Raw genomic sequence first — 24,930 nt, 5'->3', positions numbered from 1 at the left:
CCTGGGGCTGAGAACATCCCCAGCTTTAGACCATAAGACATAGGAGTGGAAGTAAGGCCATTCGGCCCATCAAGTCCACTCTGCCATTCAATCATGGCTGATGGGCATTTCAACTCCACTTACCTGCATTCTCCCCGTAGCCCTTAATTCCTCGTGACATCAAGCATTTATCAATCTCTGCCTTGAAGACATTTAGCGTCCCAGCCTCCACTGCACTCTGCGGCAATGAATTCCACAGGCCCACCACTCTCTGGCTGAAGAAATGTCTCCGCATTTCTGTTCTGAATTGACCCCCTCTAATTCTAAGGCTGTGTCCACGGGTCCTCGTCTCCTCGCCTAATGGAAACAATTTCCTAGCGTCCACCTTTTCCAAGCCATGTATTATCTTGTACGTTTCTATTAAGTCTCCCCTTAATCTTCTAAACTCCAATGAATACAATCCCAGTATCCTCAGCCGTTCCTCGTATGTTAGACCAACCATTCCAGGGATCATCCGTGTAAATCTCTGCTGGACACGCTCCAGTGCCAGTGTGTCCTTCCTGAGGTGTGGGGACCAAAACTGGACACAGTACTCCAAATGGGGCCTAACCAGAGCTTTATAAAGTCTCAGTAGCACAACCCTCTTGAGAAAGCTTTGACCTCACGATGGGACGGGCGGGGAGAGGGGAGGTGTTTATTTGTTCCGATAGGTCATTCATGTGGAATTTTTAACTCTTAGTTTCTCTCTGTCCACATTCCTTTTGTAGGTTAGAGATATTTTTACACATCTCTGGAGTGGGTCGGACCTGAGGCCGGGAAGAAGACCCCAGATCGGCGTCTTTTGATTTGTGTCAGGACCAGGGCGACTGCAAAGGGCTCGGAGAGGTGAATGCACGCCCCTGTTGAGGTCTCTCCGCAGCATCTTGTCAACATTGAGCACGCCGCGGGAGCGGAAGGGTTACAATGTACAGCTAGAGTAAAAAAAAGGTCAAAGCCGAAGGGCCCCTCCCCTCCTGGGGGCTGGTTATTTGTGAATTGCATCGGTGAGAAGGCGGAGTGATCCCTTCTTGTAGATTTCACTCTGTGAGGCGGCCCCGTAGTTGGTTAATTTCAACCCCCCTCTCCCTATCCTCTAGTCAGTTTCACCCACGCCGCATCTCCCGGGCGATGGCAAGCTGCAGGAATGGCTAAAGGCTACCCGTTCTATGCGGTTTTTTTCCTCTTCAACGTCCACACCGGCGCCGGTAAGTTCTCTCGGGGAGTTCACCTGCTGTGAGGGGGAAGGAAGAGGACGGCGCCCGGGTCCTGTTTGGTTTTGAGAGAGGAGGCGGGTGGTGTTGCTAAAGAAAACAGAAGGCGTCTAAAATGTTTATTTACATCTCTGTTCTCGCAACATGGCGCCCGGAATCGGATACAATGTTGTTTACAAAGGGGGGGGGGGGCTGGCACCTCGAGAGATTTGCCAAAAATAAGAGGAGCCAGTGAACCGCTTGGATTTAGACCTAATTTCTTATGGCCAGCCACCCGCATTGTGCATGTGTGTGATCTCTCTCTCTCTCTCTCTCTCTCCATTTCGCTTCCATTTTCACTGATGCTTTGTCTCAATTGTTGCGACTGGTTGAAACAATCCATCTTGTTTTCCCTCCTCCCACCCATGCGCGCACACATAAACGACAGGTATTTTCTTCCTACAGGGGCCTTTGTCTTGGCCCTGCTGAATAAGTCACTGAAGTCCCAAATCACAATGAATCTCTCTCTCTTTCCCCCCCCCTTCACTTTAATTGTTTCCCCCACACGTCACCAGTTCTGTGTAAATCCAGTGCGGGGGAGGGGGAGTCGGATGTTTATTGTCAGAGGCAAAGGGAGGGCGGGGGGTATTTTCTGAGATGAGGTGTTTAATTGGTGGCTCCCAGTCATTACTGACATGAACACCTCATCACCACAACGCCCGCTTCCCCCCGTGGGCATTGGGTGACCCTGTGTTTGGACTGTGTCCCGGTGTGACCCCTGCTTTCTAACTGAGTGAGAATGATCAGCACTGATGCAATTTTTTTAAAATTTTATTTTTCTGGGTTCAGTTCCTTTTTGAACCTCCTGTCGCCCCCCCCCCTTATGTTTTTGAAGTGCCTGTGCCCCCTGGGCACTTTGCCCAAAAAGTGCCCTTTTTTTTGGTGGGGTGGTGTTTTGTGACCCTGGCCAGTGAGTCCTGGGTCACCACAATGCTGTGTTGATAAACATGCCTTTATTGTTTTTAAAAAGGAAGAGTTTCCAGAAGGCTCAGATTTGTTTTTTTTTTAATTTCTTTACTTTCAACTAGTCAGAATTTTTACAGCAGGGGAAGAGGCCCTTCGGCCCATTGCGTCTGTTGCAGTCATCCAATCCGTTCCCATCTTCCAGCACTTGACCCAGAGCCTTGTATGCTAGAGCATTTCAAGAGCTCGTCAAAATATTTCTGCTCTCAATCTCCTGCTCCTGACCTTAAAACTATGCCTCCTGGTCATTGACCCCTCTGCTAAAGGGAGAGGTTTCTCCCTGTCTATTCTGTCTTTCTGCCCTTCAGTATTTGTACATCCCCAGCAGGTTCCCCCTCCACCTTCTCTGCTTCAAGGAAAACCACCCCAGTGTATCCAGCGCTGAAATGCTCCATCCCAGGCAACATCCTGGTGAATCTCTGCACCTTTCTACCCCCCCCCCCCCCCCCCCCCAATCATTTCTATGGTGTGGTGGCCAGAATTGCACACAGTACTCAAGCTGGGGTCTATTAGCACTGCTGCCTCACAGCGCCAGAGACCTGGGTTCAATTCCCGCCTCAGGCGACTGACTGTGTGGAGTTTGCACGTTCTCCCCGTGTCTGTGTGGGTTTCCTCCGGGTGCTCCGGTTTCCTCCCACAGTCCAAAGATGTGCGGGTCAGGTGAATTGGCCATGCTAAATTGCCTGTAGTGTTAGGTAAGGGGTAAATGTAGGGGTATGGGTGGGTTGCACTTCGGTGGGTTGGTGTGGACTTGTTGGGCTGAAGGGCCTGTTTCCACACTAAGTAATCTTGAAAAAGAAGCTCCATCATAACCTCCCTGCTCCACTGTCTTGACTAATACCTGCAAGTATCCTATATGCTGCCTTAACCCACCTTTCACTTCCTATGGATGTGACCACTGATGTTACACCAATTTTTTTTACTCTTCCTTGGATCCAACCATTCGCTGGGTACTCCTTTGCCTTCCCAAAATGCAATTTGTAGCACAAACCCAGGCCAGAGTTGGGCAATACTATCTATTACAGAGACTGGCATATACACGTGCACACAGACATGCACCATGACACCACCTTTTTTTTTGAGCTCCATGCTACAATTGTCTTTCTGTTGGGACTACTTTGGGGAAGGAGGTGATATTGATGGGAAAAGGAAGATAGGTGCTCCGTTTTCACTTTGGAACTGCCGGCCCAAATCTGAACTCGGACGACAAGTTGACACTTGTTCATACTCCAAGAACATCTGAAGAAACTCAGCAGGTCTGACAGCATCTGGGGAAGAGAGAAATTGAGTTAATGTCGAGTCCAGTGACCCTTTAGAACTATAAAGCCATAAGACATAGGAACAGCAGTCGGCCATTCAGCCCATCGAGTTTGCTCCTGCATTCAATGATGTCATGGCTGCTCTGTTACCCCCCAACTCCCACACTCCTGCCTTTTCCCCATCACCCCTCCATTCCCCTTCCTGATTAAACATCCCTCTGTCTCAGCCTTGAATATACTCACTGACCCAGCTCCGACAGCCCTCTGTGGGAAAGAATTCCACAGACTCACTCCCCTCAGAGAAGAAATTCCTCCTCATCTCTGTCTGCAATGGGTGACCCCTTATTCTGGGATTGTACCCTCTGGTCCTAGACTCTCTCCCACAAGGGGAAACAACCTCTCTGCATCCCCCCTGTCAAGTCCCCCAGGGAATCTTGGATGTTTCAATAAGGTCACCTCTCCTCCTAAACGCCCAATGAGTCCAGGCCCAACCTCTCCTCAAGGGACAGCCTTTCCATACCCGGGATCAGCTGAGTGTACCTTCTCTGGTCTGCCTCAATCTGTCTTTCCTCTGATAAACGGACCCAAAACTGTTCACGGTATTCCAGGTATAGTATAGCAAAATCTCCTCCCTATTTTTATAATCTATTTTTCCTTTTTGGAAGGAAGCCTTTTCTTTCCTGTGTATTACTTATCTTGGAATTGGCAGAACAGCTCCTTTTTTTTTCTTTCACCGGTGTTTTTTTTATATACAATTATTGCTCTTGACTCGCCCCTGCACTTTTCTGCCATTGTTGTTGCTGAGTGTGCCTTCCCTTGTGGGATGTGTTATTTTGAGAGAGAGCCTGAGGATGCAATGATGTTTGGCCGGATGTGTTTTCTGCTGCTCAAAGCAGATGTTGAGTTAACAGCACTCGATCTGTGTGCCATTATTCTCTCGCTGAAATCCTAGGTGGCAAGATTGTGTAATCTGATTTTCGAGGTAACCAAGTTATGGCATGTGCTGTAGGATCATGTTTGAATTTTTACTGCTTCACCTAAAATATTTCTGCGTTTTAATGAGAGTCAGTAGCTGCTTCTCTTTCCCCAGCCTCCCCCTTTTTTATAATTTAAAATCTGCAGATACAAAAGACACTGGGGTCTTGGAATAGTGAGCAGAGTAAAAGGTGGTATTTTGGGACTTTTTAAAAAGGAATTAACCATTCCTCCCTTTTTTTTTTGTAGTAAAATACACTGTCTACCCTGATAAAGAGATGATCTGCTCTTTTTTTTTCTGTAATGCCTTTCAGAATTTCCCAATCCGATGAATTGCTTTTCGAGAGTCGTTGTGTTGGAAACATGGCTTCCAGGTGTGCACAGGCAGACGCCAGGCTAGGGATGTGATATTGAGCAGATGATCTGTATGGGTTGAGGATAGATATTGATGGGTGCAGCAAGAGTCTGGTTCTCCTCAGAAAATTGGAGCAGAGAATCTCGCCCACCCTTTTTTTTTTCTGTATGTAGAAGTGCTTCCTAACATCTCTCCTGAACCTTGATTCTCAGACTATGCACTCCAGCCCCGTTCTCGAATCTCCAACTAGTGGAAATAGTTGATCTTTATTCACTGTCATTTTTTTTTAAATGTGAGCGTGCAAAGAGTTAATGGTGATTCCTCAGTATTGCATTCGGAATGTCAGCCTTGTGTTAATCCCCCACCCCAATGCCCTGGAGGGGGTGTTGGACCGAGAACCCTCTGATTCAGGAGTGAGTGTGCTGGCTGTTGTGCCACAGCTAATGGGGGTGTAATCTGTGAGTCATTTGTAGGAAAAGCCCTTCCTCATTAAGATTTTAAACTCCGTATGATTCACTGACCTGCAACAGGGAGCCTGTCAGGGTTTAGGCTTGGTTCAAGTGACTAGAAGGGCTGTTGGTCTGTGTAAGGTGTGGGAACTCTATTCAAATTTCCTTCTATCCCTAGGGAATACCTCTTTGGAGGCAGACCAGCCAGCTAGCTCCAGGGCATGGGGATCTAGTCAGCCTTGGATCGGGTGAGCTGTTCCCAGCTGGTGTGATAAGTTAGCGTTCTCCCTGGTGACTTTGTTAGTGAGGAAGGAACTTGTGCAGGATTCACAAGTGAATTAATATGCGGAGTGCCTTCACTTTGCAGCCAATAGGATATCTGTTAAAGGGCCATCACTGCTGTCATGTAGATGAGACAGCAAGCAATTTGGTATACAGCAAGATCCCACAAAACTGAGTGCCCAGTGACTTCATCGAGTCCAAGAGATGTATAGCGTGGAAACAGATCCTTTGGTCAAAACATGAGGGTCTTTTCCCTGGGATGGGGGAGTCCAGAACTAAAAGGGCATAGGTTTAGGGTGAGAGGGGAAAGATATAAAAGGGGCATCTTTTTCACACAGGGTGGTATGTGTATGGAATGAGCTGCCAGAGGAAGTGGCGGAGGCTGGTACAATTGCAACATTTTAAAAGGCATCTGGATGGGTATGAGTAGGAAGGGATTGGAGGGATATGGGCCAGGTGCTGCTTTTCAAGTGGTTAATTTTTGAAAAGACTATTGGTCAGAACACCAGGGAGGACATCCCTGCTCTTTTGGAGTGGAGCTCTGTTTAATGTACCATTCTGAAATTTGCCCTTTTTTTTAAACAGTGCAGCACTCCCACAGAGTGTCGGCCTGGAGTTTTGTGCTCGAGACTTTGAGCCGACACTGAGATTTGTGGGGGTGAAAGAGAGCGAGAATGTGGTCGGAGGTGTGATGCCAACTGAGTAGCTGCTAACAATTTGGATGTGTTTGAGGGCATGGGTAGTGTTGGGCTGTTGATTACTTGTGTGAGGTGCCTGGGGGTTAACAGTCTATAAAATTGGAGAGGGTTGTCATTGCAATCAGCTAAATCTGAGGCTGGGTACAATACCAGCCAAGGGCATTAAAGTTTTGTTTGCCTGTGGTGTACAACAGCCTTCGTAAAGCACAAAGAAACTTCTAGCAATGTGATAGGCTATCATAGTGCACTGTGTGCGAGATCAGGGTGTGGTTGCCTTTTAAGTCAAGGTGACAGCCGAATTATGTTATCTGGGACTCAGGATTGACAATCCAGTGATAATGTTCTGGGGGAAAACAACAAAGGCTGGAGATAAGTGGGCCGGACAGCATCCAGGGAGGGTGGGTAAGCTAACATTTTGAGTCGAGATGACTCCTCATCAGTGCTGAAGTAAAGTAAAGTGGGGGGGGGTGGGGGAGAGACAGAGACAGCATTTATGCTACAGTTCGGGGCAGAGGTGGTGGGTGCAGGCTGCTGGTGGAGAAAAGATGTTAATAGGTTCCATTAAGTGATGGGGATGTGAGAAAGGCACACCATTGTTCTGCCAGACTGGGAAGGACAGACAGTCCCTCTGGAGTGGGAGGAGGAGGACATGATTACAAGCTGAAAGAAATGGGAATTGGTTCACCATTTTTGAAAGGTACTTGAAGGCCTTCCGGACCTGGCAGTATCTCATCACTTGGAACACGGCCTTCTGGTCCACTCTCATTGAAAGTCTGGTGGGTAAGAACCCCACCCCCTTCACTAAATTCCACTCTGTCCTTTCGAGTCTGGGAGGTAGACACACCATTGTTCTGCCGTTCTCTCATTCCAATCACTTAATCTGAGCGAGCAACACCCTTTCGCCCCCAGCACAAACCTCCAAACTATTGCACGTGTGTTGCCCACTCCACTCTGTGTGTCTGATTCCAGCATCTGCAGTAATTAGATCCTCCATAATGTTCTGGGGAGCCGGGTTAAAATAAAAACCTGGAATTGAGGGGCAAACGACGACAGTGAATCCATTGTCGATTGTTGGAAGGACCCATCTGGCTCACTAACATCCTTTAGGAACCATCCTTGCCTGATCTGGCCTACACCGGATTCCAGACCCACAGCAAGGTGGTTGACTCTTGATACATCAAAAACCTAGAAGTTAGGAAGAGGCCATTCGGCCCTGCACTGCCATTCTTTGCAATAATGGGTGATCATCCAACTCAACAGCCTAATTCTGCTTTCTCCCCATAACCTTTGATCCCATTTGCCCTAGTGCTTTATCTAGCCATCGCTTGAATGTAGTCAATGGCTTGACCGAAACCTGGATGGGTAGTGTATGCTGGCCTAGCCAGTGATGCCATCTTCCCATGCATGGGAAGAAAAAAAATCATGGGACTACAAGTACGGCATACATCTTCGTGACAACTTATTTGAAATGTTACTTTCTGAGATACTGACACTTTGCCTGCACCCCTTCCTTCCCATTTCTGACTATGTTGAATCACTGTGATTTACTGTACGGTCCTCCCAACACAAGAATAGTTAGTCATATAAATATTGGATAAAGGCTTTGCAGGGACCACTAGCTTGGCATTAAATTGGTACGCAGGTACCTACTGTCCCCGAAGGGTAGCTAAAGAATACCTCGACTGAGGTAAAGGAAATATCATTCTTTTTTTTATTCAGTTCATCTTGCCACCAGGCTGTGAGGTCAACTTTCATTGTGTCACCCTTTGTGTTGTCTCCTGTCTCTTTTTTTTTTCTCTCTCACATCAGAGTCGGGTTTAACCCCTTGTGTGACCCTCTTGCCCAACTGTGTGCTTGGAGGTGCCATTGTTGTTTGGCCTCTTCACGCCCGAAGTTCCCACAGAGGGGGGGTTTGTGTCGAAAAGTGGGACTTGGTTGCAAAAGCAAAATGCTACGGGATGCTGAGAATCGGGAATACGGACGCTAAAAGGTGGGGGAGGATGGAAGCAAAAGGGGTCAGGGTTCCTGACTGCTCGCCGTTTAGCCTGCCCTTTTTCTGCATCTTTTGGGTGAGCGTTTAGAAAATACAGACTCTCTCTCTCTGCAGGCAAGGTCAGCACACTCGATGACTTACCGACCAGACGGCCATGTTCCAAGTGATGAGATGCTGCTATGCCCCACTATTACAGGCCAGGGCTGGCAGGGGATTAACAGGGAAGGAGTTCAATGACTTCAGCAGTGGTGCAAACTATTTATTTTCTTTTCTAATGATGTTAGCTGCCGAAAATATACGATACAGAGCAGTTTGTTTGGAGTGGTTCAGTGATGCCAATGTTGACAAGTCTTGAGTGTTTCATATGGCAGTACACTTTTATCTTGCTGCAGTTTTGGTGTGGCATTTTGGTTAGCATGCAGCGTGGGGACAGGCCATTCAGCCCTGTTGCTTTGTGGTGTACGAGGACTGCCAAGTAGTAAGTAATACTCGTGCCACACAAATGCCAGGTAATGACCCTCTCCAATAAGAGAATCGAATCACTACTCTTTGTTAAATGGTGTTACCATTGACCAGAAACTCAGACTCGCTGTGTAAATACAGTGACTACCAAAGCAGATACCAGGCAGGGGGGGAATTCAACAGCAAGTAACTCCCTTCCTAGCTCCCCAAAGCCTGTCCCACCATCTGCAAGGCACAAGTCAGGAGGGTGAGGGAATACTCCCCACTTGCCCCTGGATGGGGGCAGCTCCAACAACACTCAAGAAGCTCGACACCATCCAGGACAAAGCAGCCGCTTGATTGGCCCGACATCCACAACCATCCCCTCCCTCCCCCCACCGACGCTCAGTAACAGCAGTGTGTACCATCTACAAGATGCCCTGCAGGAATTCACCAAAGATCCTCAGGCAGCTCCTTCTAAACCCACCACCACTTCCATCTAGAAGGACAAGGGCAGCAGATACATGGGAACACCACCCCCTGCAAGTTCCCCTCCGAGCCCCTCGCCATCCTGACTTGGAAATATATCGCTATTCCTTCAGTGTCGCTGCGTCAAAATCCTGGAATTCCCTCCCTCAGGGCATTGTGGGTCCACCCATAGCACGTGGACTGTAGTGGTTCAAGATGGCAGCTCACCCCCACCTTCTCAAGGGGCGATTACAGATGGGGTAATAAATGTCAGTGCCACCCTAATGCCATACTTGTTTAAAAGAAAAACCCCTTCCCATCCACTTCATCTTCCCTGACTATGTATTCTTCCACTCCTCCCCACCCCACTGTGTGTTCATTATTTCCACTCGACTGCTCCCAGTGCAACCATTCCATATGTTTCATCTCTCTGAAGGCATTTCCTCCTGAGCCCCCTTCGTTTTCCCCCCCCACATTGGTTTTATTGGTGATGTTAACATTGGGCACTTAACTTAGGATTCCTCCTCTTTCTTCCACCCCCCCCCCGTCCCCCCCGTCGAAAATAGGAGCAGGTGGTGGTCATTCGGCCTTTCAAACCTGCCCCACCATTCAATATGGTCATGGCTGATCATCCATCTCAGTCCCAGGTTCTTGTTTTAATCCCATACTCTCTGACCCTTCAGCCCTAAGAACGATACCAAGCCTCTTGGAAGTATTCGGTGTTCTGGGCTCAACTGCTTTCTGTGGCAGAGAACTCCGCAGGTGCCCCCACTCTCTAGAGAAGGCATCTCTTCTCCTGCTCAATCCTAAGTGGTCAACCCTGTATCCTTTTAAAGGTTGACCCCCCCCCCCCCCCTTCTAGTCATTGGGATGATCCTTCCTGTGTTTACCCTGATACAGGGCCTTGGTGAAGCCGCATCCTGGAGTATTGTGTGCAATTCTGCTCTCCTATTTAAGAAAGGATACACTTGCTGTTAGAGGGAGGTTAGTGAAAGTTCACTCGACTGAGACTGGGGAAAACAGGGCTGTGCTACGTGGAGAGATTGGTTCAACTGGACCTGTATTCACACGAGCTTAGGAGAGGGAATCTGATTGAGACATTATTTTTGTCAAGGCTGGATAGATGGGATTGGTGGGGGGAGAGGGGGGAGGAAGAGCTGGAGCCCTACAATCCTGCCTTTTGGTTGTTTGGCACCTCCCACCTGCTTGACACATTTGCCCTCAGGTGCCAATGGGATACCGGCCACTCAAGGGACCGAACGGCTACTTTCCACCTAGTTTTGAATCCTTTCTGCTGTCGGTCAAAATTCCAACCCCCCACCCCCATCCTCTCCTCTCTCCTTCTGTTCCTGTTCACAAAGGTGCCTTGCTTCAGTAAGAAAACCCCTGGGTTGTGCTGGAGTTGGTAGGAAAAGGCAGCAGCCACCACCACCTCCCAGTTGCCTGGCCTCCCAGCTCTGCAAATCCCTTCCACCTCACCTTTTTCCCCCTTGTTTACGGCACTCTTTTAAATCCTGCTGCTTTTGACTGGATTTTGTTGGACAACTGCCATAATATGTGGCTCGGTTCTCTCATGACACTCCTTGTGAAGTCCATTATGGTAAAGGGCACTAGACAAATAAGCTACAGGTCTTGAATAACATGATTTTCGGATGTTGGTTTGCTCGTTGAGCTGGCCGTTTGTTTTCGGACATCTTGTCACCGTACTCGGTAACGCCATCAGTGAACCTCCGGGTGAAGAACTGGTGGTATAGTCTGCTTTCTGTTTGTGTTTAGGTTTCCTTGGGCTGGTGATGTCATTTCCTGTTCCTTTTCTCAGGGAGTGGTAGATTGGAACTAACTTGGTGTTTATTGATAGAGTTCCAGTTGGAATTCCATGCTTCTAGGAATTCTTGTGCATGTCTTTGTTTGGCCTGTCCTAGGGTTGATGTGGTGTCCTTCCTCATCCGTGTGTAAGGACACTAGTGAGAGACGTCATGTCAAGTTGATGTTCATGTATCCTGGTGGCTAGTTTTCTGCCTGTTTGCCCAATGTAGTGTTTGTTACAGTCAGTCATAGAGATGTACAGCATGGAAACAGACCCTCGGTCCAACCTATCCATGCTGACCAGATATCCCAACCCAATCTAGTGCCACCTACCAGCACCCAGCTGGGTATTCATATACCCATCCAGATACCTCTTTTTTTAAATGTTGTAACTGTACCAGCCTCCACCACTTCCTCTGGCAGCTCATTCCATACACATACCACTCTCTGCGTGAAAAAAGTTGCCCCTTAGGTTCCTTTTATATCTTTCTCCTCACCCTAAACCTATACTCTCGAGCTCTGGACTCCCTGACCCCAGGGAAAAGACTTTGCCTATTTACCCTATCCATGCCCCTCATAATTTTATAAGCCTCTAAGGTCACCCCTCAGCCACTGATGCTCCAGGGAAAACAGCCCCAGCCTGTTCAGCCTCTCCATGTAGCTCAAATCCTCCAACCCTGGCAACATCCTTGTAAATCTTTTCTGAACCCTTTCAAGTTTCGCAACATCTTTCCCATAGGAAGGAGACCAGAATTGCACGCAATATTCCTATAGTGGCCTACCTTGCACGGTATTTTGTAAATGACATTAGTTTTGCTTGTTGCCTGTATAGGGTCTTAAGTTCATTTTAGCTGCTGTTTTTAGTGTGTTTGTGGGCTACTATGATACCAAGGGGTCTGAGTAGTCTGGCAGTCATTTTCGAGATGCCTTTGATGTAGGGAAGAGGTGGCTATGGTTTCTGGGTGCGTTCTGTCTGCTTGTTGAGGTTTGTTGCTGAGAAATTGGCGGACTTTGTTCATTGGGTACCTGTTCTTTTTGACTATGCTGTATTGGTGATTTTCCTCTGCTCTGCGTAGTTAACAACACCAACCCAAGGAAACCTAAACAAATAGAAAGTGGGCCATGCCACCAGTGCTTCGTCCAGAGGCTCACTGAAGATGTTACCTAGTATGGTGACGAAACGACTGAAAAATGAACCTTCCAGCTCAGTGAGCAAACCTACGTCCAGGACCTCCAAGCTGAGCTACAAATCTTCTTGTAACTCGCTAATGTGATTTTCGGCACCAGGTTGTTGTTGAGGTGGGGTTGGGACAGAGCTGGATTAAACAAAGGGCCGCCTTGTGGCACAACAGCAGTGTCCCAACCTCTGGGCCGGGAGGCCCAGGTTCAAGTCTCAGCTGCTCCAGAGGTGTCATTTACATCCCCTGAATAGGTCGATTTTGGAAAAAGCTCTGGTTCCGCTGGGAACTGAGAAACCAAGTTTAACTCGATGGCCCTCTAGTGGATGCAGTGGTGGTGTCCCTATCTCTGAACCTGCAAGCCCAGGCTCAAGATCCAGGGGTGTGTCATGACCTCTCTGAGCAGGTTGGTTAGAAAAATAGGTTAAATGATTTCTTTTTTTTAAGCAAAAAAAAATAAAACCGAGCTGTCAGTACGGCTTGTGAATAACGGGGGCTGAAAATGCCCCAACAGCTTTTGGGTTGAGAATATCTTGATACTTTTTGCCTCTTCCATCGAGCAGAAGATGCAAGAGTGTATGGACGATTTTAAGAACCATTTCGTCCGCAGTTATTTGACTTCTGAACGGACCCCTCGAGATATTAGAGTTGATCTTTCTTGGCATTTTGGCTGTGACCCTATATGCTACATTCTGTTCGGTTGCCCTGATGTCATCCTTATGAAATGATGTGGAGAGCTGGTGTTGGACTGGGGTGGACAAAATTACAATCTCTCCAACACCCAGGTTACAGTCTCAACAGCTTCATTTGGAAGCGTGAGCTTTGAGCGCTGCCCCTTCAGGTAGCTGATGAACTTTGTGGGTGGCACAGTGGTTAGCACTGCTGCCTCACAGCGCCTGAGACCCGGGTTCAATTCCTGCCTCAGGCGACTGACTGTGTGGAGTTTGCACGTTCTCCCCGTGTCTGCGTGGGTTTCCTCCAGGTGCTCCGGTTTCCTCCCACAGTCCAAAAATGTGTGGGTCGGGTGAATTGGCCATGCTAAATTGCCTGTAGTGTTAGGTAAGGGGTAAATGTAGGGGTATGGGTGGGTTGCGCTTCAGAGGGTCAGTGTGGACTTGTTGGGCCGAAGGGCCTGTTTCCACACTAAGTAATCTAATCTAATCTGATGGAGTAGTAGTAGCTTCCAAATAAACCTGTTGGACTCTAACCTGGTGTTTGTGTGTGTTTTGTTTTGTTTTTTGTTTTTTTTAAAAACTTTATGCAAGGTATAGTTTGTCTGGTTAGCACATAGTACAATACTTTGCACCGTATCTCTAGGTACACGTGACATTAATAAACCAAATCAGATTAAAAAGTGTGGAAATGTAACTGCAAAGGTGGGGGGGGGGGGGGGGGGGGGGGGGAGAGGAGGAAAGGGTGGTGAACAGCAGAAGATTGATGCTTAACAGGCGATGTCTGTTCATTGTTCTCTCTGTGACCTCTCTAGAAGTTTGCTTGAGGCCATTGGAGTTTAAGAGGTGTAATCAGGATTAAGTAAGTGATAGGGATTCGGTGCTGTGGAACAATACAGGTCCTGTTTTGGATGCGTCTCCCTAGACATCACTCCCAAACGGCCTAGACACATTGTGACTGAAAGCCAGAAGGTGATCAAACTGTTTTTGTGTGGTGGTTTTGAAAAGCATTCTTGCCCTCTGTCAACTCCCCTCTGTGCTGCTTGGCCTACTCTCGTCCTCCAGTCTCTGCATTCTTGCTAATTCCGGCCTCCCTTGAGCATGGAGGAGAAAGTGAGGACTGCAGATGCTGGAGGTCAGAGCTGAAAATGTGTTGCTGGAAAAGCGCAGCAGGTCAGGCAGCATCCAAGGAGGAGAGCCGACGTTTCGGGCATGAGCCCTTCTTCAGGATTGGGCATTCCCTTGAGCGTCACTCGCTTTTTCTTCACTGCTTTCAGCTTCCTGGATTCCAAGTTCTGGAATTCCTTCCCAAATGCTTTCCACGCAAAGCAGAAGTTTTTGCTGTGCCCACGCACATGTGCCAGTAATATTTTTTTTAAAAATCCATCTGAGAAAATTTTGAGATGCTTATGAAATCTGGTCCAGGGGGCAAAGATTTGATCCCCAGTCTTTAATATCCCTCTATCTATTTTGTTTAAACCTTTCTCCTTGGGGGAACTGTCTGGAGGGTGGGGTAGAGGTTACATTTTTATTAATATCCTGGAACAGCTATGAAATGTGAATTCATTGTGTCATGGGAGGAATTTCTGGCTCCAAGTTTCTCCTGTTTCCAGGATATTACTCAGTTGGATGGGCTTTAGATGAGATTTACCAGGATGCTGCCAGGAACCGAGGGTTTGAGAGGCTGAGACTTTTTTTCACTAGAGCACAGGAGGCTGAGGGATGGCCGTCTCAAAGCTCTATAAAATAATGAGAAGTATAGATCAAGTTAATGGGAAATGTTTTTCTTTCTCTCGAGGATGGTGGATTTTGAGACTAGGGGGCACGTTTTTAAGGTGAGAGGAGAGAGATTTAAAAAAGACACTAGGCATACTTTTTTTTTACACAGAATGGTTTGCGTGTGGAATGAACTTCCTGAGGAAGTGGTGGATGTGGGTACAGTTACAATGTTTAAAAGACCTTTTGGATAAGGACATGAATGGTAAGGTTTGGAAGGATATGGGCCAGGAACAGGCAGGTGGGACTAGTTTAGTTTGGGATTATGGTTGGCATGGACTGGTTATAACAAAGGGTCTATTTCTGTGCTGTATGACTCTAAGTTGAAGATGGGGCTTTGTACCTCTTCCACGTCACTATTTTGCAATCTCTGACTCCCTTTTTGAATTTTATTTTTCTTGTCCCTGCTTGCATTTCCGTGTTGCAGGATTCTTGCTTTTTGCTGGGCTACAATGTGGCAGTCACCCAGTGGCTATATTAAGACTGTGTGTGTGATCAGTGTTGATTAGTGAGACAGTTACAAATGAGCCCCTGCACACTCTCCATCCTTTTATTGCCCAGGCAACTAGGGATTAAGCAGCTTGCTCTTCTCACCTGTCTAACATTCTCCTGCCCACACAAGGGTGATGAAATCAGCATGACATTGGACTTGGAGTGGAAAATCTCTAGCTAACACCAAATCTGCATCTGCCCCTTGGGGCATCTGATGAGCCATAAACCAGTGTTCCCTTTTTTTTGTGCAAGTCTGTCAATTTTTTTTTTGCCTGACTTTTTTATTTTTGCTAGTGTTTGCTTTGGTTGCTTGTCTAATTGTGCGTGTGCAGTCTTCAGCTGCTTTCTCCTGTCTCGAATCTTGTTATGTTAACGTTTTGTCTCCAAGTGAACATTTGGTGGGAGGAACCAGCAGGAGAAATGAACATAGCACATTACGGTGCAGTACAGGCCCTTTGGCCCTTGATCTTAAGGCCATAAGACATAGGAGTGGAAGTAAGGCCATTTGGCCCATCAAGTCCACTCCGCCATTCAATCATGGCTGATGGGCATTTCAACTCCACTTACCTGCATTCTCCCCAAAGCCCTTAATTCCTTGTGACATCAAGAATTTATCAATCTCTGCCTTGAAGACATTTAGCGTCCCAGCCTCCACTGCACTCTGCGACAATGAATTCCACAGGCCCACCACTGTCTGGCTGAAATGTCTCCGCATTTCTGTTCTGAATTGACCCCCTCTAATCCTAAGGCTGTGTCCACAGGTCCTAGTCTCCTCACCTAACGGAAAAAATTTCCTAGCATCCACCCTTTCCAAGCCATGTATTATCTTGTACGTTTCTATTAAATCTCCCCTTAATCTTCTAAACTCCAATGAATACAATCCCAGGATCCTCAGCCGTTCCTCATATGTTAGACCAACCATTCCAGGGATCATCCGTGTGAATCTCTGCTGGACATGCTCCAGTGCCAGTATGTCCTTCCTGAGGTGTGGGGACCAAAACTGGACACAGTACTCCAAATGGGACCTAACCAGAGCTTTATAAAGTCTCAGTAGCACAATGGTGCTTTTATATTCCAACCCTCTTGAGATAAGTGACAACATTCCATTCGCTTTCTTAATCACGGACTCAACCTGCATGTTTACCTTTAGAGAATCCTCGACTAGAGCTCCCAGATCCCTTTGTACTTTGGCTTTACGAATTTTCTCACCGTTTAGAAAGTAGTCTATGCTTTTATTCTTTTTGCCAAAGTGCAAGACCTCGCATTTGCTCACATTGAATTCCATCAGCCATTTCCTGGGCCACTCTCCCAAACTGTCTAGATCCTTCTGCAGCCTCCCCACTTCCTCAGTACTACCTGCCTGTCCACCGAACTTCGTATCATCAGCAAACTTCACTAGAATGCCCCCAGTCCCTTCATCCAGATCATTGATATATAACATGAACAGCTGCGGCCCCAACACTGAACCCTGCGGGACACCGCTTGTCACCGGCTGCCATTCTGAAAAAGAACCTTTTATCCCAACTCTCTGCCTTCTGTCAGGCAGCCAATCCTCAATCCATCCCAGTAGCTCACCTCAAACACCATGGGCCCTCACCTTGCTCAGCAGCCTCCCGTGTGGCACCTTATCAAAGGCCTTTTGGAAGTCTAGATAGACCACATCCACTGGGTTTCCCTGGTCTCACCTACCTCTTCAAAGAATTCTAACAGGTTTGTCAGGCATGACCTCCCCTTAGTAAATCCATGTTGACTTGTTCTAATCGGACTCTGCTCTTCCAAGAATTTAGAAACCTCATCCTTAATGATGGATTCTAGAATTTTACCAAAACTGAGGTTTGGCTAATTGGTCTATAATTTTCCATCTTTTGTCTTGACCCTTTCTTGAACAAGGGGGTTACAACAGCAATTTTCCAATCATCCGGGACTTTCCCTGACTCCAGTGACTCTTGAAAGATCTCAACCAATGCCTCCGCTATTTCCTCAGCCACCTCTCTCAGAACTCTAGGATGTATCCCATCGGGGCCAGGAGATTTATCAATTTTAAGACCTTTTTTAGCTTTTCTAACGCTTTCTCTTTTGTAATGGCAACCATACTCAACTCAGCCCCCTGACTCCCTTTAACTGTTGGGATATTACTCGTGCCTTCCACTGTGAAAACTGATGCAAAGTACTTGTTAAGTTCTCCTGCTATTTCCTTATCTCCCATCGCTAGGCTTCCAGCATCAGTTTGAAGTGGCCCAATGTCTACTTTTGCCTGCCGTTTGTTTCTTACGTATTGAAAGAAACTTTTACTATCATTTCTAATATTACTGGCTAGCCTACCTTCATAGTTGATCCTCTCCTTTCTTATTACTCTTTGTTATCCTCTTTGTTTTTGTAGCCTTCCCAATCTTCTGATTTCCCACTGCTCTTGGCCACTTTATAGGATCTCTCTTTTTCTTTAATACATTTCCTGACTTCCTTTGTCAGCCATGGCTGTCTAATCCCTCCCCGGATAATCCTTCTTTTCTTGGGGATGAACCTCTGTACAGTGTTCTCAATTATACCCACAAACTCCTGCCATTTTTGCTCTACTGTCTTCCCCACTAGGCTCTGCTTCCAGTCTATTTTTGTCAGTTCCTCTCTCATGCCCTCATAATTACCTTTTATTTAACTGTAATACCATTACACCCGATTTTGCCTTCTCTCTTTCAAACTGCAGACTGAACTCTACCATATTATGATCACTGCTTCCTAAAGGTTCCCTTACTTTTAAGATCTTTTATAAAAGTCTGGTTCATTGCAAAGCACTAGGTCCAGAATAGCCTGCTCCCTTGTGGGCTCCAGGACGAGCTGTTCCAAAAAGCCATCCTGTAAGCATTCCATGAATTCCCTTTCTTTGGATCCACTGGCAACATTATTTACCCAGTCCACCTGCATATTGTAGTCTCCTATGATCACCGTGACCTTGCCTTTCTGACATGCCCCCTCTATTTCCCGGTACATGTTGCGTCCCTGGTCCTGACCACTGTTAGGAGGTCTGTACACAACTCCAATTATGGTTTTTTTTGTCTTTGTGGTTCCTCAATTCCACCCACACAGACTCCACCTCATCCGACGCTATGTCATTCAATGCCATAGATTTAATTTTGTTCTTAACTAACAAGGCAACCCCACCCCCTCTGCCCACCTCCCTGTCTTTTCAATAAGTTGAACATCCTTGGGAGGTTTAACTGGCAGTCCTGACCCCCCTGTAACCACGTCTCTGCCTACCACATCATAATCATTCACTATGGTTTCACAGGTCGGCACAAGATCAATCTGAACCCCATCTATCCTACACTATTCCATTTTCATCCATATGTTTATCCAATGACCATTTAAGTACCTTTTTTTTTAAAAGTTGGCGAGTCTACTACTCCTGCAGGCAGTATTATTTCTGCTTCTTAGTTTTAAAAGTTGTTTGTGGACGACTCACTTTACTGGTTTCACCAAAACAAAATCGCAGTTGGCATGCTCTTGAATTGTGAATAGTATTTGTGTGCACAGTTTAGTGCCTTTTTATCCACTGAGCTATTCCTCCACATGCAAGGTGACCCCTGATATGGTTTACACAGGCTTAGCCTTTAAGGATTGTGTGTGTGTGTCTGAGTGGAGACTATGAAGGTATTGTACTCCACCTTGCCTCTGATCTCCTGAAGCACCGTTCTCTCACGCTCACTGCACAACACCAGGTTACGATCCAACAGGCTTATTTGGGAGTGCTGCTGCTTCAGGTAACTGTGGCAAAGGATCATAAGACAGAATTTATTGCGAATGATTAGAGTCCTGTGACTGAAGCAATATTGAACAAGCCTAGATTGCTGTTAAGTCTTTTATCTTTGAGAATGGGCTGTTGGTCTCTGTTCGTTTTAATATGTAAATCCCAGAACTTTGCTCAAGTCACATTCTCAAGATGATAACTTCAGGTTTTCTTACAAAATAGGTATTGTTTCAGTTGCATGACTCTGTGATCGTTTGCTATAAATTCTGTGTCTCATGATCCTGCTCCACAACTACCTGATGAAGGAGCAGCTCCGAAGCTAGTACTTCCAAATAAACCTGTTGTACTATAACCTGGTGTTTTTTTAAAAAAAATCTTTTTTCCACCCCAGTCCAACACCAGCTCTTCCACATCACGGCTAATAGCAGCAGGTTCCCCATAACTGGCTTCGTGGTCACCCAGATGCTAATGTCTGCCAGGAATGTAATGCTTGGAAATAACAGTTGTTGTAATTTACAATGATAAAAAAACACCGGTGTGGAAAGACTTTTGACTCAGGCCCATGACCTGAGCTGTGGCCTTCTGCCTTAATCGATTACAAACCCATTGGAGCACCAGTTATTGAGCCCTGATGCAGCCCCTGTCCCAAGCTCTTGTTGTAATAAATATCTGTGGATCCTTCAATACAACAACATCTGGTCCCAGTTTTTTGTTACACGAATAATGTAACACCGTGCCATTTCAGGTAAAACGCCCTGCTGGATGCTAATTTGAACATCGCAAAAAAAAAATCCAAAAATGAAAAGGTCTTGGAGTGTTGCTGAACAAAGAGACCTTGGAGTGCAGGTTCATAGCTCCTTGAAAGTGGAGTCGCAGGTAGATAGGATAGTGAAGAAGGTGTTTGGTATGCTTTCCTTTATTGGTCAGGGTATTGAGTACAGGAGTTGGGAGGTCATGTTGCGGCTGTACAGAACGTTGGTTAGGCCACTGTTGGAATACTGCGTGCAATTTTGGTCTCCCTGCTATAGGAAGGATGTTGTGAAACTTGAAAAAATTTACAAGGATGTTTTGGAGATGCTGGTGTTGGACTGGGGTGTACAAAGTTTTTTTAAAATCTCACAGCACCAGGTTATAGTCCAACAGGTTTAATTGGAAGCATGAGCTTTCAGAGCGCTGCTCCTTCATCAGGTGCTAGTGGATAGGATTGAGACCTCCACTACCCCCTGATGAAGGAGCGTTGCTCCAAAAGCTGGTGCTTCCAATTAAACGTGTTGGACTATAACCTGGCGTTGAGATTTTTAACTTTTTGTACAAGGATGTTGCCCGGGTTGGAGAGTTTGAGCTATAGGGAGAGGCTCAATTAGCTGGGGCTGTTTTTCCCTGGAGTGATGGAGGCTAAGGGGTGACCTTTTATAGAGAAGTTTATAAAATCATGAAGGGCATGCGTCAGGTAAGTAGGCAAAGTCTTTTTTTTGCACCCCCAGGGTGGGGGGAGTCCAGAGGTTAGAGGGCATAGGTTTGAGGGGAAAGATTTAAAAGGGACGTGAAGAGTAACTTTTTCAGAGTGGTACGTGTATGGAATGAGCTGCCAGAGGAAGTGGTGGGGGCTGGTACAATTACAACTTTTTTTTAAAAAGGTATATGGATAGGAAGGGTTTAGAGGGATATGGGCCAAATGCTGGCAAGTGGGACTAGATTAATTTAGGATAGCTGGTTGGCATGGGTGAGTAGGACCGAAGGGTCTGTTTCCATGCTGTAGAGCTGACTTTGCAGGTTAGGTGGATTGGTCATTGTTAAATTGCCCTGTAGCCTGCACATCCCTGAAAGCTATGTGGAGTAGCCATGGTAAATCAGGCTTATGGGGATGGGATGGGTCTGGGTGAGTTGCTGTTTGTAGGGTTGGTGTGGACTCATGGGCTGAATGGTCTGCTTCCGCATGGTAGGGATTCTGTATCTGCTGCCCTTTGTCCTTCTAGACAGAAGTGGTTGTGGGTTGGAAGGTGCTGCCTGAGGGTCTTTGAAATTCTGCAGTGCGTTTTGTACTTGGTACACACGGAGTGACACATCCCCTCCCTCCCCCACTGACAATCAAGTGGGCTGCTTTGTCCTGGATAGGGGTAGCTCCAACACTCGAGTGGGGAGTTTTCCATCACGCTCCTGACTTGTGCCTTGTCGATGGTGGGACGGGCTTTGGGGAGTCACTTGCTGCAGGATTCCTTTTGTAGCCAACCGGATGAGTTGAGTTTCTGGTCAGTGGTAACCCCCAGGGTGTTGATAATGGGGGGTTCAGCTAAGGTCTCTGGCTAAGTGCTAGCCTTGCTCATAATACCCACATCCAATGACTGACAGCATATTGGCAACTGTTTAGTTTTTTCAATGTGCAAATCATGAAGAATGGCTGTGCTGCTGAGGTAGCTCCTAGCAACCAGTGAGTGCCATGTTCTCTGGCAGTAGTTGGCACCAACTGGAGCAGTATGGGAAGGGAGGGTGACCGCATTCCTCCTCTAACATTAGTGTGTAAACTTTGGCATCTCCCACACTTCCAGCAGGTGGCCCACTGGCAGTAGTGGTTGCTATGGCAGAGGGGGCCTGGAAACAGCTAAACTTTTCACAAGGTTATCATTAACATCTTGTACATTACCCTAGTCTGGCTTTCTTTTTACTGTCATTTTAAAAAGTACACACTTCAAAGTATGGCTTGGAAATTCTATTTGCAGGCTGGGTACTCTCCCAACACCAACCGCGTGGGATGTAGGCCCTTCGGCCCAACTAGTCTAAACTAGCATTCGAGCTCTTCCTGGGCTGTTTTCCAGGTGCCTTCATCATGGCATGGTGGCTCAGTGGTTTGCACTGTTGCCTCGCAGCGCCAGGGACCTGGGTTCGATTCCAGCCTCTGGTGACTGTGTGCAAACTCTACACAGATATTCTCCCCGTGCCTGCGTGGGTTTCCTCTGGGTGCTCTGGTTTCCTCCCACAGTCCAAAGATGTGCAGGTTAGGTGAATTGGCCATGCTAAATTGCCCATAGGGTTAGGTGCATTAGTCAGTGGGAATTGGGTTTGGGTGGGTTACTCTTCAGAGGGTTAGTGTAGACTTGGGCCGAAGAGCCTGTTTCCACACTGTAAGGAATCTAGTTAAATGCACCAAGTGGCCTTCTCTTCCTTTTCCCTCTTGTGGCCTTTTCGCTTCCCATTTTAAATGTATCTATATTCTCCTTTTCAATAGGAGGTGGCAGTGCAGTGTGAAGTAATCTACAGGCCCAGGTTCAGGATCTGCAGGCATGGGTTCAAATCCCACGACAGCATCTGGACTATTAAAACCTGGAATAATAAACTAATCTCTGTCGAATGGTCACCGTTCCCATCCGACGAGTGTAGAATCCCATCTGGCTCACCAAGGTCTGCTGTTTGTATCCAGCCAGTGTTGTGTGTGACTCCAGACCCACAGCAGTATGGTTGATTCTTAATTGCCCTCTGAAACGAGTGAGCAAGACGCAGCCTTGGGTGTTTAGGGACAGGCAATAAATTCTGGCATTGCCTCAGCCAAACCCCATGTAAGAATAACAAAATTAGACTAATTGTGGCTTGCTGGTTTACTTCCATGCCAACTTCTGTTTTGTATGTAACTGAGAAATGAAAGTATTCAAACCGGGAACAAACCTTTTTCTCTTCTATTTCGAATATAATATTGATATTTTTTTTTTCTCTTCCCAGCTGCTCACTGCAGTGCCCTGAAGGCAAATCAGCATGATACAAAGTTCAGTTAATGCTTACCACACCCATTCTAGTGTCCATATTACAGTGAACGCAGAATTCAACGAAAGAGATCCCTCATCACTGTCGTGCCAACTTAGACCAGACAGTATTCTGAGCTCCAACCCCCCCCCCCCCCCTCCCTATTTTGTAGATTGAGTTGGTCATACAGCATGGAAACACCGACCCTTCGGCCCAACCAGTCCATGCCGCCCATAATCCCAAACTAAACTAGTCCCACCTGCCTGCTCTTGGCCCACCTCCCTCCAAACATTTTCTATTCATGTCCTTATCCAAATATCTTTTAAACTTTGTAACTGTGCCCATATCCACCACTTCCTCAGGAAGTTCATTCCACACATGAACCACTGTCCTGTGTTTCTTAAAAAACAAAGATTTTTGTAGTCATGTCTCTCAACACACTTTTTTTTTATTATTTGTAAACTGGAATCTGAAATTTTAGTTGGGCTAAAGAGGGAAGATGAGTAGTGAGAATGACCCACCTTTAGTCTGCAGAGGGATATAGATAAATTCAGTGGCAGTAGAAATAAAACGTGGGGAAAATGTGAGGTTATTTACTTTGGCAGGAAGAATAGAGGAGCTGAATATTATTTAAATGGAGAAAGACTGCAGAAAGCTACAGAACACGAATTTGGGAATCCTTGTCTGTGAATCAGAGGTCATTAGAGAAGGCAAATGGAATGTTGCTCTTTATTCCAAAGGGAATGGAGTATAGAAATGGGGAGGATTTTGCTAAAACTATACAAGGCACCAGTCAGATCACAGCTGGAATACTGTGAACAGGTTTGGGTCCCCTTACCTGAGGAAAGACAGACTGACATTGGAGGCAGACCAGAGAAGGTACGCTCGGCTGATCCCGGGTATGGAGGGACTGTCCCATGAGGAGAGGTTGAGGAGGTTGGGCCTGGACTCATTGGGGTTTAGAAGAATGAGAGGTGACCTTATTGTAACATCCAAGATCGGCTTCCAAGAGATCAATTGTGTTTGGGGATTCTGTAGTCCGAGGTACAGACAGATGTTTCTGTGGCCAGCAGAGACTAACCAGACTATGTTGCTTCCCTGGTGCCAGGATCCAGGATGTCTCGGAGAGGGGCCATAGGAAGGGAAAAGGTTGAGATTCTGAAGGGAGAATAGAGTTAGGCAGGAATTTAAACAGGAGGTCCTCGAATAGTAATATCTGGATTACTCCTGGTGCTACGAGCTAGTGAGGGCAGGAATAGGAGGATAGGGCAGATGAATGCATGGCTGAGGAGCTGGTGTATGGGAGAAGGATTCACATTTTTGGATCATTGGAATTTCATTTGGGGTAGAAGTGACCTGTACAAGAAGAACGGATTGCACCTAAGTTGAAAGGGGGCTAATATACTGACGGAGATTTGCTAGAGCTGCTCGGGAGGATTTAAACTAGTAAGGTGGGGGGGGTGGGACCCAGGGAGATAGTGAGGAAAGAGATCAATCTGAGACAGGTACAGAAGAGAGTCAAACAGACAAGGCAAGCAGGGACAAGGTAGGACTAATAAATTAAACTGCATTTATTTCAATGCAAGGGGTCTAACAGGGAAGGCAGATGAACTCAGGGCATGGTTAGGAACATGGGACTGGGATATCATAGCAATTACAGAAACATGGCTCAGGGATGGGCAGGACTGGCAGCTTAATGTTCCAGGATACAAATGCTACAGGAAGGATAGCAAGGGAGGAGGGGGAGTAGCGTATTTGATAAGGGATAGCATTACAGCTGTACTGAGGGAAGATATTCCCAGAAATACATCCCGGGAAGTTATTTGGAACTGAGCAATAAGAAAGGGATGATCACCTTATTGGGATTGTATTATAGACCCCCTAATAGTCAGAGGGAAATTGAGAAACAAACTTGTAAGGAGATCTCAGCTATCTGTAAGAATAATAGGGTAGTTATGGTAGGGGATTTTAACTTTTAAAACATAGACTGGGACTGCCATAGTGTTAAAGGTTTAGATGGAGAAGAATTTTTTCAGTGTGTACAAGAAAACTTTCTGATTCAGTTTGTGGATGTACCGACTAGAGAAGGTGCAAAACTTGACCTACTCTTGGGAAATAAGGCAGGGCAGGTGACTGAGGTGTCAGTGGGGGAGCACTTTGGGCCAGTGACCATAATTCTATTAGTTTTAAAATAGTGATGGAAAAGGATAGACCAGATCTAAAAGTTGAAGTTCTAAATTGGAGAAAGGCAAATTTTGCTGGTATTAAGCAAGAACTTTCGAAAGCTGATTGGGGGCAGATGTTCGCAGGTAAAGAGATGGCTGGAAAATGGGAAACCTTCAGAAATAAGCTAACGAGAGTCCAGAGACTGTATATTCCTGT

General features: G+C 46.6%; 1 protein-coding gene across 3 annotated transcripts in view; it reads left to right on the top strand.

The window, feature by feature from the left end:
• Nucleotides 1–949: 949 nt before the first annotated feature.
• The window catches only part of LOC132805844 (activin receptor type-1B-like), a 62,396-nt gene continuing 38,415 nt past the window's right edge, over nucleotides 950–24,930 (top strand). Inside the window, exon 1 of one of the 3 annotated variants that reach the window (XM_060821153.1) lies at nucleotides 950–1,223. In XM_060821153.1, the coding sequence (XP_060677136.1) occupies nucleotides 1,163–1,223 (61 nt within the window). In that variant the 5' untranslated portion in view covers nucleotides 950–1,162. Of the gene's footprint in view, nucleotides 1,224–8,374; nucleotides 8,491–24,930 lie in introns of those variants that run through there. The other 2 variants (XM_060821152.1, XM_060821151.1) reach the window with 2 other exon arrangements.

Source organism: Hemiscyllium ocellatum, chromosome X, assembly GCF_020745735.1.
Source record: "Hemiscyllium ocellatum isolate sHemOce1 chromosome X, sHemOce1.pat.X.cur, whole genome shotgun sequence".
Lineage (NCBI taxonomy): Eukaryota > Metazoa > Chordata > Chondrichthyes > Orectolobiformes > Hemiscylliidae > Hemiscyllium > Hemiscyllium ocellatum.
The sequence above is the reverse complement of the archived record's forward strand: the minus strand, read 5'-3'. Positions and strand labels throughout refer to the sequence as shown.